At 39.6% G+C, this 14,001-nt stretch overlaps 1 protein-coding gene across 4 annotated transcripts in view; it reads right to left on the bottom strand.

Moving 5' to 3' along the window:
- Positions 1-14,001, bottom strand: part of FMNL2 (formin like 2) — a 279,240-nt gene that overhangs the window by 114,596 nt on the left and 150,643 nt on the right. For all 4 annotated transcript variants that reach the window (XM_064484782.1, XM_031451403.2, XM_064484783.1 and 1 more), the window contains exon 2: positions 4,419-4,502. In XM_064484782.1, the coding sequence (XP_064340852.1) occupies positions 4,419-4,502 (84 nt within the window). The remainder of the gene's footprint in view (positions 1-4,418; positions 4,503-14,001) is intronic.

The raw sequence follows: 14,001 nt of genomic DNA, 5'->3' as shown, positions 1-14,001 counted from the left end.
CCAGGCCAAACCACCCCAAAAAAATAACAAAGTGTTATCACCAGCAAAGCCACAGGGAAGCCTTCTAACCCAGCTCAGGTGTGGCACTACTAACGTTTTTGAGACTGGATTATATATATCATGGAGTCTACACTCATTCAGTATTAGTCATCTAAACGTCCCGAATTTCTGACTAACCACTTCCACTTACTTATTCAGCTGATGGCACAGTTCCGAACCATCACCATCATAAGTTCTATAGACCCTCCCCACCCCAACATACCAAAATCACCTGAGAAGTCACTGAATGAAGTCTTGATGACAGACCCTTACCTACTACAATTTTTGTTTCAATGGATTGTTTCCAGGCCCATAATAATTGAAAGGGCTTGTGACTGGAGTTTGGAATTGGTGTTCTTGTCTCACTAGCCGAGGTGGCCTTAGCATGGGCCTAGTCATTTATGTTCTTGAACCTCAGTTTCATCATCTATAGAATAAGGTGTTTAGTGAACAGGTAGGGGAGGCAAAAGGATTTCTTCTTTATTACACATGCTCCAACACAGTTAATCTTTTTTTTTTTTTTTTGATAAGTATGTGTTAACTTTTCCTATAGAAAAAATTTCAAGAGTGGATTGAAATAAATGGCCTCTAGGAACCCTTTCAGATATAATGATCTGAAAGTCTTAAGTTCATCCAGGATCTCTGAAGCTCCCTATATGCACCCTTTACCCTTAACTGGTGGGAAATAGTTAAGACCCCAAGCCAAACAGTGCAGCACAGGGACCGTGTTTAGGAAGCTGGGAAAATTGAGGCAGGGGTGAGAGTGAGGGCTTTCTCTCTCTGCATAGGTAGAAAGACCTCTGAAAGAGCCCTCTGACTGCCATGCAGCTTGGGGATTTTCATCTGCAGTTGTTAAAAGAACTCTATTTCCAGCTTTTTACTCTCATACAGTCATCTCATGCTATTATAAAACTACCCTATAAAACAGAGTCCTCAAATTGATGTCCACATAGGAATCTGCCTACTTAGTACAGCACAGAAATTTTTCTGGGATGCACCTTACACCACCCAAAACCCAGCAGGGAAGCCTTCTTTGGCTTCTACTGTCCCACTCAGTTATACCATTTTCCCGTGTGTAAGCTTTGAGACCCATTGGGAGCTCAGGTCATCTTTCTACTTATGCAGTAATCTAGAAGGGCTAAAAGACACAGCCAGAACACTGCTACTCTAGAAAGCTCTTGGGGATGGGACTCAATCCCTTCAAAACTTTTATTCTGCTCCTGAAATTAGCCACAGAACTAGATTTTCAGTAGACCACAGGGAGGTGGAGACAGAGCTTCATAGCAGCTCTGCCTCTATAAACTCCTTCTTGTCTACATCAGGCACCCTTCCCTCTTTAAAGAATTTTCCAGAACTGAGCAATAGATGTTTAGTTTCACTTATCACAAGCAAGTTACATCAACAGGTAGAGGAAGGTGAAAAGGATCAACAAACAGTAAACCTCTACCTCCAGGCTACCTTTCCCACCCACCTCCTTCTCCCTTCTGCCTTCTCCTCCTTGCCCACTGTCTCCGAAACATGACTGAGCTATTCTCTCCCTCATTCAACACACTTTCAATAAGCACCTACTATGTTTCAGGCACTAAACAAGGTATTGGAGGTACACAAATATCAACATGGCCCATGGCCTTAACTCATTCTTGGTCGAAGAGACATATTTAAATAATTACAGAACAAAATTACAAACTAATGCAGCCACATCCAAGTGTGGAAAAGCTGATGCTCCCAATGAAATGGTGAATTATACTCAACTGAATTGAAAGCTGGATCATGATAAAGCATTTATTCCCACCCTCCACATATGCTTCCTTAAAGAAAAATAACAGATGTGATGCACTGACTTGCATACTGTCCATAGCAGACAGAAAATTTAAGTGCTATTCTCAGTGCAAACGTAATTTCTGTTCATCCAGAATGCTGACATAATTTATGCTCACCTTGTTCAAAAAGAAGACTTAAAAAGAAAAAAAATCTTGTAAAGCTTTTGTAAGTGAGGAAATCAGTGTGGAAGGAAAATGTGGGCAGGAAAAAAATTCAATGAAGCCAGGGATGAGGCTGGTAAACGAAACATATGCCACTAAGATACTGTGTATTCAGTAAGGGCAGACCACAAATTTGGCTTATGGCATTCCAGCAGCCGAGGGAAAAAAGGAGAAACATGACTAGTTCCATGATTCATAGTGTCCACATGATAATTTTTCATGGAACTGAAACCTGAAGTAGTCTCTTTCTGGGTCCGCCAAAACCCTTAACTCTTGTTCACATACTTTCAGAATTAAATTTCTGTAATATCCTATTTCACTTTGCACACCTTGCCTGTAATATGTATTTTAAATAACAGAAAATATATCTGTATTATTTGCTTTAAAAGAAATAAAATTAATATTTGTATTTGGCAGACCGTTTGTGCACAAAGCACCAGGGGCCAGGGAAGGTAGTGTGTGTCAGGAAGCGGTCACAGCGCGCCACAGCCTTGTTTTAAGTCTTCATAAGGAAGACAAGAGGTTTGCCTTGACGTTTTCTTGCACTGAAAAATCTACTGCTGTGGATTTTCCTGATAGCGTCATGCCACATGTATTCAAACTTTAGTATGTCTGGGTAGTATATGATGACTGATTCAACACAATAAAGTTCTCTGAATCTTTGAAAACTTGGCAATACAAATAATCATGGTTCCAATATTTAATATCTAGACTCCTTATCAGGAGAAGCAGTCATACCAGTTATGAAGCACTTATGATATGCCAAGTGTCAGTCTCTGTTCTTTACACATATCGCCTCCTATCTTCAAAATAATTTAAGGATGTTAAATTTTCTATAAATTTTACAGATGAGGAAAAATGTAGATTGTTAAGTAGCAAATATCTTTATTTTTTAATTTTATGTTATAAATTTTCAAAAGTCCACGTAACTTGAGAGTATGCTATAATAGACCCCCAACCTATCCTACCAAAATTCAACAATTAAAGATTTTCCCACATTTCCTTTATCTATTGCTTTTTTTTGATGACATATTTTACAGCAAACTCCAGTCACATCATTTTACCCCTACATTAGTATACATTTTGTAAAAAATAAGCACAGATTCTTTCATAATGGCAATGCCAAAAACAAACCAACAAAGTTAATGATAATTTCTTGCAATCATCTAATAATTTCTTTGGAGTCACTAGTCAAATATCTCCAATTATCTCAAGAAGTCTTTTTATAGTTAGTTTGTTCAGATTAGGATCCAAAGGAAATTCACACATTTAGTTATTTCTCTTAAGATCTCTGACCCTCTTTTCTCCCTATCTCCGATTGCTGTGGAAGCAACTACCCCATCTTTTGAGATATAATTCACATATCATAAAATTCACTTATAAAGTGTACAATTTTATTAGTATATTCACAAGGCCACGCAACCATCACGCACAGAGAACCAAGGGAGCTGTCTCAGGAGGAATTATAACAGTCCCCAGAAATTTTCAGTGTGCAAGGGGTGTGGGGAACACAATCACCCTGAAGACACCCACGGCACAAAATAAAAGAGCTGATATATAATATACAGAGCCTATCTTTACTTTAGAGGGTAAGCCTTCTAAGCTTAAAACAACTGGCCTGTACTAGCCCCAGAGTAAAGTTCCCCCCAAATTACTATCAATTACAACAAAATACCATATACCATTTAAAAAGAATGAAGTAGAGACACATATTGACAAAAATAAAGAATACATGTGGGTATTCACACATTTTTTAAAAACTGAAAACATACAAAAAGCTGGATGGAGGTACTTCAAAGTCTTACCAGTGGACCTCTAAAGTATAGAATTTGGAGGGTAGGGAGAAAGAAAATGGAGAATTCCACTTTTTATCTTATGTCTCTCTGAAGAGTCTGAATTTGTTATGAGTTAACGATAAAATAAAAAAACCTGAAAAGTTGCTAAAATATGAAATAATTTTTTAATCAGCATAAGCAATGTTTCTTTATAAACAATTCACCTTCTGGCATGAATATACATCAATACACACAAATAGGGAAGCCAGCTAAATTAGAGGACCTGCTAATTATTATTAGAGGACATTCTCGAATCTAATTCAAGAAGAATAAACTGCCATGTAAGGTAAACAGAAAAAGATCAGCTGAACTTGGTTTGCCCACTTCACCAGATTTACCAGAAAATTTAACTACAAAACATCTGAAAATAAGGGAGAGACTTAAAATAGTGCAAGAATAAAGAAGTCATCTTCTAACTTTTCCTTCAGTCATAAGAAATAGGAAGGCAAAGATTCACAAGACAGAAATCCATGCATCTCCTGGAAAAAGTCTGACATATTTAGGGAGGAAATCTAGTTCTCCTCCCTCATTATTTCTTGCTGGAAGCTTCAATGTTTCTTACCTGATCACAAATAAGTTCCCACTTTTTCTCATTGTCATACTGCCGCAGTAACCTGGCTTTGTCTGGGGGTAAGTTCATAGCATTCTGTTAAAAAAAAAAAAAAAAGAAGAGTTATGTCACATTCCACAACAGACTGCTAAGTGGGAAATTCACAGGGCAGACCAAAGAATACTACTATGGTTCTTCTAAGACTTTAACTCCTAGCATCTGATTAAACAGAAACATCCTACAGAAGTCATTTTAGCATTAAATCGGTTGAATGAGAGGGAATAGACTCTGAAGTCCTAGGCTAGGACATCGAAGTGGTCTGCTCCGAACTACAGGTGTGCATTTCAGCAAAGGTAATGCATTATTTCTTCATTTAATAGCAGGTTCCCAGTCTACTTAGCAAAAGGTCAGAGGTTATTGTTGAGAAGGTTTTGTCTCAATTTTTTTCCCCAGGCACAAAAATCTTTCACTTGGACAGCGGCAACTTGATTTTGTTATCCTTCCCAAAACTGGCTTAGAAATCACAAACCAGTACCAGAAAAGAACTCAGAAGACCATGTGTCCAGTTTCCTGCCACCAGGCACCTATTTTATTGCCCCTTGCTTCCCTGGCTACCCCAAACTGAGAGTATAGATGCTCTCTTTGGCAATCTTTCCTGTACTTCTTTTTTTTAAAAATTGAAATATAGTTGACATACAATATTGTGTTAGTTTCAGGTGCAGTACATAATGATTTGACATTTGCATTTATTATGAAATGATCACCACAGTAAGTCTAATAACCATCTGTCCCTATGAAGTTATTACAATATTATTGACCATATTCCTTATGCTGCATATTATATCTCCATGACTTATTATATAACTGGAGGTTTGTACCCCCAATTTCTTTTTAAAGTACTGCAGCCCCACCAGACACAGAAAACATCAAAAGAAAACTCAATGAACAGAACCATTGATAGATAACATTAACTTTTACTCACTTTGATAGACAACTATGCATAAAAGAACCAATGGAAAAAAGGAAGAAGGAAACAATATAACTGGTTTTTATTCCCTCCGTAAGATGACAGCACTCCTTCAGGACATATGTTAACATCAGCAACTGCAATTCTCAGTTCAGCTATATTGGTTTATGAAGTTGAGTTTGCAGTGAGAAATTGACCATGAGCTAATAAAAGAGATGTCTAAACACCAGTCCTCATAGAACTGTCCTCAGTCAATACAGCACATCTTCTGAACTGGTACTCATGGATTTTCCCTAAGTACATTCACAAGTTACTAGTCAAGTGTTCCAAGTAACCAATCATACACATTTTCAAGATACTTGGGTTGGGTCTGGGTGAGATCTTTGGGCACAGCACATGGCAGACTGAGAGAACCCAGAGGAAATTCCTGTCTGTTCTTTTGTCTCCCAAAGCTCCTACGCTCTAAACAACTGAGCTAACTAAGTAGTCTGTTAGTATCTTACATCTATTAACTGTCCCGTCTAACCCCTTGTATCGACACTCAAGTCCTCTAAATCATCCCTGTCTCATAACAAACAGGACTTGGCTTACAGGGCGAAAGCTCCCCTTGCCACCATTCCTGTCTCATGTCATCCAATGAAACAAATTTAACAGGGGAAAGGGTGGGTGAGTTATTCTGTTTTAATAGCCCAGAATTAACCTTTGATGATTCTGAAAGATACAACTCAAGCATTTTCCTCAAAGCTCAGTCTAGCATCCAGATTGGTATTCCTAAGTGGGTAGTAGCTGTATACCACTTACTAATTTGAATCTAACCCATTTGAATCTAATAACCTGTCTTCAGAATATTAATTTCTTAATAACCCCCAAAGCCAACAACATAATTAGAAGAGCTTTGGACTTCAGAGTTTTCAATCATACTGCCAAGGCTTCTCCAAAGACGTATCTAAATGGGAACAATATTTTTATATAGCCTATCTCCATGGAATATCTACTTGAACTAGAATAGAAAAGAGCTACTTATATTTATTTGTAATTACAATTTTACAACATTCAACAATCACCCCTGGGATAGGGCAAAGCAGAATTCCACGTGTGTCCTTCTGAGGGAGCCCAACATCACAGACCATTAAAAGCAGTCCATCATTGCTTATTTGCACCCCAGGGATGGATTATTTCTTCTTAAACTGATTTTGACCCTCACGTTAGTGCTCCTGGGTGTGATTATGCATAAAATAAGGACAAAAAGATAATGAGGTGGGTTAAATGAGTTTTTCTACCAGTTCTTTTCAATCTCCCATGATAGAAAGGGGATAAGACAAAGAACTCCTGAACTCCTACATGGTGCCGGCCAAGCACTGTATGAGGCACTCTGCATATAAAATTTCCTCTAATCTTCATAACAAGCCCATGGGATAGATACAGTTTTCCCCATTTTACATATGGGAAAGCAGACCTAGAAGTGCTTGCTCAAGGGTGGACAGCTTGACAAAAGAAAATAGGACCTAAACTTAGCCTGTTGGACTCCAAGACAAACACTGAAAATGCCTCCAAGCTTTTCTTTTTGCAGCAAAGCAAAATGGCACATAACTGATCTTCTGTTAGTCCTCTGCAAGACACTTAGGCAGAAGCAGTTTGCAAACATTGCTACAGAAATTAGATGCAGGCCTGGTTGTTACTGTAAAGAGAAAGCCAAGATGCTCCTTTCCAGATCAACTTTCATTTTGATAAAACAGTCTTTCATTCAACCAATGTTTATGAAGCACCGCTCTTGTACAAGCACTGTGTTCCACAGCACAGCGGGAACCAAACAGATACAGTCCCCACAGAGCTTCATATTATATACAGTGAGAGAAAGATGAAACAGATTCTACTTTTCAAACTCTGATAAATCTTGAGAGATTATTAGAGAACAACTTTAGATCAGATGATCTGGAAATACCTCTCAAGGAAAAAGTAACAATTAAGATGAGTTCTAGAAATGAGAAGGGGCACACCAGGAGAAGAGTGGGTGGCAACATTCTGGGCAGAGAAAACAGGGAAAAGAGCTAAGGCAGGGAACTGGCGGGCACATCAACGAGCTGAAAGCGAGCAGCGTGGCTGGAGAGAGAGTGAAAGTGGGGCATGAGGGGAAGACGAAGCTGGAGGGGGAGCAGGCTATTCATGCCCAGCCACGGTGGTCGGGGCCAATGCTTTTCCTTTCATCTCAAGTGCAACGGGAAAGCAGTGAAGGTTTGTAAGCAGGAGATGACATAATCAGGTTATGTTTTACAAAGATCACTGTGGGTGCTCTGCGGAGAACTGATGAGGGACAGCAGATGTGGAAACAGGGAAGCCAGTTAGGAGGCCAGGGCAGCAGTTGGAATGAATGGAGGTGACTTGGACGAGGCTAATGACACACCACCCGAAGTCAGGTGGACAGATGTCAGAAACATGTGAAACTGACTGGGTACCTTAAGGGCTGAGGGAGGATGTCAAGAATTAATACCTCGCTTCTACCTTGAGTCACTAGGTGAATGGTGTTCTGTTATTAATGAGAGGGGCACACTGCAAAGGCGGTGCAGATCTGGAGAAGGCGGTGAAGAACAAGATTTTTAAATGGCCCTGTTTAGGCCTATTATAGTGATGGGACATCCAAGAGAACAGTCAAGTAGGCAGGTCAGAAGAAAGGTCTGCATCTTTCTGAAGGAGAAGAGTCTCTTAACAAGGGATTCTTTCTGAGCCTCATGACTAGTTACTGTCAGAGTTGTTCAGCATCAATACATCAAAACGAAAACTGCACTTGGTAATCATTCACCAAGCATCTGCAATAACCCCTTCCACAAGTCAAGCCTCTGAGCTGTTCAGGCAGACATTCCTCAGCTTATAATTCTACAGAGACCTTGAGGAAGCAGCTCCATTTAAAATCAGACCCTCCACAGAGACCTGGCTCAAGTTCAGGGATGTTGGGATTAGCTGGCAATAACTGCCCTTAGACTTTTAGAGCAAACTCATTCTTTTTGTGCTGTATAGGGCAGGACTCTGGAGTGCACGCTCAATGTTTGTGCAGGTAATTCCCAAGAGTCCAAGCTATTTTCTCAGGAAAATATTGGCTCTCTCCAGGCCCCTTTACTGCCTGGAAAAAAATGGACTGCCCTTCTGTTTGACTGAAAATGTACCGCCTCCAAGTTGTCCTAACACAGTGACGATTCTACCTTATCTAGACTTAGTGATATCTTCACATAAGGCCCTCCTTCCCTTCCTTTCCTCCATCAATCCATCCATCATGTACTGGTGTCAGGATACTTGCAGTGCAGGCACAGGAGAGAACTTAATCATGAAGTTGCTGCACTCTGGAACACGCCAAAGGTCCACTGAAGACTTAAGACATTTGAGTGGGGAAGTATAGTGGAGGTTACTTATTTTCCAGGTTGTACAAGTTCCTAGTTCAAAAAAGAGATCATCCAAAACCATTTTTTCCTGTAAGGAATGTCCCTTTCTCTCCTTTCAACCTGGCAAACTTTAAGAATCAGCTTAAATATCATTTATCATTAGAACCTTCTCCCAGCTACTCAAGAAGACACACTCTCTCGCTGGCTCTGACAGCACTGCATACATCTCTCCTTTACAGCACTTCACACACTGTACCCTAACCATCTGCCTAACTCAACTCCCCACTGCACTAAGTACTTCAAGGACAAGGATTTCTTCCATTAATCCCTAAGGTCTGACGAGTATATGGCAATCAGTAGGCACTAAGCAGGTCGCTGAGAAAGTGAGAAACAAATCAACTCAGTCATACTGTTCAATCTGAAAATATCCTCGCTGATTTAGCATTTACACTTCAGCTACTAGCAAAGTCTGTATACCACAGAGCACTTCTGTTTCTTACAAAATCTCAGTCAACAATAACGTCTATTAGTTATCAGTAACTAGCTTCCGAACAAGAATTCGTGGGGGGGAGGGAGGGATCAAGTTCAATTTAGCAACATTTCCTTGAAGAGAGAAATATTTCAGGCATTCTTCTGCTACATATAATACAGTTCATGGAGCCTGAACTTTGTTTTGTTTCTGTTGCCAGTAAATTCAAATCAGTATTAAATGTAATAATAATCTAACCCAAGGAATCGTTACATTTATGGTCAATATACTGGTTTTATCCTTACCTGTGCTAATTCACATTGTTTTTAAATGTGCTTTCCATCTCAGAATCTTAAAAACAGAAGGTTTAATGGCTAAATAACAATGGAATATGCAAGTTTTGGGGGTACTTCATGGAGAAACTAATGGTTACAAAGAGCCTCAGAGTCAACACTTCAGAAGTGATACTTAGGGATTACCACATACAACACAGTTGGGGTGAAGGTACCCAAATCGTTCAGAAGCAAACAAACCTATGCCCTAAGAATAGAGTTTTCTGGCCTCAGCGCTTTTAATCCTGACAACAAAAACTTGCAAAATATCCCTGTTTTCCTCTGATATTCTCAAGGCCTCTGTTGAGAAACCCACAGCAATACACAGACACAGGAGTTTGAAAGTGAATCGTATCAAATAACACCCTATGTAATATACCTTTGTTCTTATAATCTCTAAATTAAAGCTTTCAGGTATTAAGGCCCCAGATTCTACAACAGAAACTCCTGTATTACATAACCACCTGCATAGAAAGAAGAAAGAACACGGATTTTACAAGCAGTGTTGCTTATGGAAGGAAAGATGTAATGAGAAAGAGCTTAGGTAATCTTTGACAGTTCTTGAACGATAAAGGTATAAATGCTTTACAGAAACTCAAAACAAGAAGCCATTATTATTTTTTTTAATGTGTGGTAAGAAGCACACAAATATAAAAATGTGCCCTTTTAACCATGTTTAAGCATACAACTCAGCTTGTGTTAACTATAGTCACAGTGTGTGTAACAGATTTCTACATCTCTTTCATCTTGCAAAAATGAAACTCTATACCCACTAAACAGTAACTCCCCTTCCCCCTACTCCCCAGAACCAGTACTTTTTGCTACAAAAAAGCAAGGAAAAGTGATGGATTCCAACTGGATGACTGGGCAGCACAGTAACGAACTGCATTTAACGAGGCAGCGTGCGGCAGGGATTCAGTAGGGCTCTGCAGTTCGACCAACTGGATTCCAACCCTGACTTTACCACCATTATTGGTGATCTTGGGCCACACAACTCAGATCAAAAAAGCAAATCCAGAGTTGAAAAACCCAGTAAATGTAATTCAAAACTGAAGGTCAGAATCCAGTCGGAATCAAAGACTAAGGATGAAAAACAACAAGATGTACCACTTCCTGGTGGTCTGATACATCTCAGGCACTTAGGCTCTTTGCATTCATTATTCAATTTAATCTGCTTTATAATCCTGACAAGCAGGTATTATCTTCTCCATTTAACACAGAAGGAAACTAAAGGACAGGGAAGTTAAGTAGCTCTTCTATGCACAAGATAGGTGGCAAATTCCGAGGCTCAAAAGGGAGGTCTGTGTAGCCACCCTCTTTCCGTGACATTTAAGCTATGATGTTTCTGAAATATGACCTGAGTGAAGCAATCCAACAATTCTACTTGAATAACCAGAGACAGTCACTAGCATGTAAGGGTAAGGTGAAAATGTACCAATGTATTAATATTTTTAATAAGTTATTAACATTTTTAGACAAAATACTGGCATTTTAACAGAATTCTTCAATTTCTTTAAAATTATAAACTAGACTCCCCAATCCCCTGCAAAAGTTACAGGTACTGTGTCAATTCAACACTTAATAAGTCCTGATAAATATCAAATGAAGGCAGATCTACAAAATAGGAGGTAAACTGAGGCTTCAATGACACAGAGGAGAGAAGATAAATACACCCCTACACAACTGAACATGTATGTAATATAACTGAGCCACAAGGAAAAAGCCATCACTTTTTCTTAGGGCAAGCAGGAAATGCTATGGACCAGGCCTGGATTTGCAGAGAGAGAACAAAGAATGGCATTTACTGGCACAATATGGTTTTTAATATTCGGGCTCTGGAGATGAGTAACATGGGGTGCAGTCCTATCCCCACCACTCATTAACAGTGTAATCTTAGGTACATTGTTTAAACTAAACCCCAGTTTCCTCACTTGTAAAAATGGAGATGACAGTGGCAATAGTGATGAGGATGATGATGGTAATGATAGTACCTGCCTCACAGAGTTTGAGAAAAATTAAACTGGATATTGCACGTAGTTAGCAATAAGCACACGGAAAGCACTCAGTATGTTAGATCTTATTAGTCTATTTCAGGTGAAGGAAAGTGTAAACAGAGGTATGAATACAGGAGAAAGCAGAGGACTGTGAAACACACAGAATAAACCAGCGGGTAAGGAGTGGGCAGTGTGAGACCAAGTTAGAAAAGCGGGGTTTTGGACACCAGAGCACAGACTTCAGACTTACTTGACATGCAGTGGTAAGCCATCAGCCAAGGAAATGTCTAGAAAAAGCCAGGCCTGGGGTCCTCAAATCACACTAGAAATCTGTGAATTCCTCCCAGATTGCCATTTTTCTTTATACCATTATTGAGACATCAGGTTGAGTCACTTGATACTGAATTATGTACCAATTCTCCTGTGAGTTCACTTAAAACTGCAACATCTGAGGCAGCAGGAGGGTGGTTGCAAATTCAACGCATGTCCTGCCCCTCTCTTCAACTAAACTCAAAGCCATTCCCTCCATGACCTATGTTCTTTTTCCAGGCAACTACCTGCCATTCTAAATTGTCATATCCTCCTGGAGGATGCTTCGGAAATACAGTCAGCTTCTCTCCTGGCACAGGACTCCGGCAGCCAGCCAAAGAGTTCCCCACAGCAAACCATCATTCAGTCATCTTTCATTGTCACTGTTATTTTTATTTAATCATTGAGAGTATTAGCATCATTCATTTGCCAGTGACAGCCAGAACAGGAGAATCAGCCTGCTCCCTGATCTAGTTATGTCTTCAAAATAGAATCAGACTGGAAAGCTATCCTTTCAGGGGAACCTGTGAGAATGAGACATCTTTCTAGTCTCCCACTCACAATTTCAGTTACAGCCTGATTTCCTGGGAGGCTTTAAGGATTGAACTAAACACGAATGACTCCTCTGTAACTTTTTTATAATCTAAAAAGTACAGAGCTGGGAGAGAACCTTGTGATATTTTAGTCCTCTTCTGTTTTTCAGAGGTGACCAAACAGACTCAAAAAAAAAAAAAAAATGAAGACATTGTTCAAGTTCATTTAACTGGTTATTACCAGAGACAGAAAAAGAATCTTGGCCAACATGTCTTCTATTCTTTTTCCATTATCATGAAAGAAAGCCCACTTACATCTATCATGTGTATGTGTACATGTATGTATAAAATCCAATCAGATAATGCATGTTGAGTAGTTAGCACAAAGTCCTACACACAGTGAGCCCTCGATACATGTTAGACATCATTACTCTTGTTTTTATCATTGTAAGGAACACATGGAATTACTATTATGCTCTGCTTCTACTTTAGCAAGCGTCCACCTTTCCTAACTACAGGTTTTCTTACTACATAATACTAAGTACCTGCACTTGGCACTGTCTCTATCATTCCTCCTGGACTTGGGGCTTTGTACTCATAGAACAATTAATTTTATTTGTAAAATTATAAACATCTAGCAACTTACAGGTTTGTTTTTTTACCAGCAAACACAAATGAAACAAAAACTTCCCAAAGTCACCTGTAAATTATCTGCTGTTTTAAATTAGTCACACTTTTACTACCTTTTACAAATGGGAATGAACAAGCATTGATTGTACACATATTTATGTCCGTATCATTTATATTTAGTTGCCAGGCCAGAGTATCATCAATATGGGGTGAGGTGGGTGGGAGCCCATATTATCTACAGGACAGAAGGGCACAGCTCTAATAGTCTAGGCCAAGTTCTCCTGCAGCCCATCTTTCTGCTACTCGCTGTATCGCTAGCTTAAGGGATTCAACGCCCAATAGATGCCAAAGCCATACACCCCTCCTCTAGCCATCATTGCCAACTCTTGAAATACAGATTCATACCATATTCAAACACAAAAGGATTAAGTGGAAAGAAACAGTCATTCAATCTCTTTCAACCTCCTATCTGATTTTCATTAGAAACCTGATGCCTGATGTCTTGACATGTTCTGGAACTCAAACAGTGCTTTACCACTTGTCGGCCAACTGCTGTGCCAAGAACAGTGTCTACCTGCACACACTTGTGTACAGGGATGGAGAGTGACACAAGGAGCCACATTTAACATGCTCGAGCACCACTTCGTGGGCAACCACCTGGCAATATAAGAGCAAACATACTGACTGCTAGGCTTGCAGGCACAGAGCAAAGTGCGTCCAAATCCAGAGACAGGGTTCTTCATCTACTGATAAATATTGACATTCTACGACATAAAATTCTTTAAGAGTAAAACATTTGGATAATTGAAGATATCAAACTCAAATTACAAGATATTAGACAACTGGATTCCACCACAATCCAGCTACAGGAGCGTGGTCTCTATCACCTGCTGATCTGAAACAAGTGTGTTTTTTTACCCTGCCCAATTCTCCTGGAGGGAGTGCAGAACAGGGATGATTGTTTAGTGAGTACAGAGTTTCTGTTTGGAG

The sequence above is a fragment of the Camelus dromedarius genome, chromosome 4, assembly GCF_036321535.1.
Source record: "Camelus dromedarius isolate mCamDro1 chromosome 4, mCamDro1.pat, whole genome shotgun sequence".
NCBI lineage: Eukaryota > Metazoa > Chordata > Mammalia > Artiodactyla > Camelidae > Camelus > Camelus dromedarius.
The sequence above is the reverse complement of the archived record's forward strand: the minus strand, read 5'-3'. Positions and strand labels throughout refer to the sequence as shown.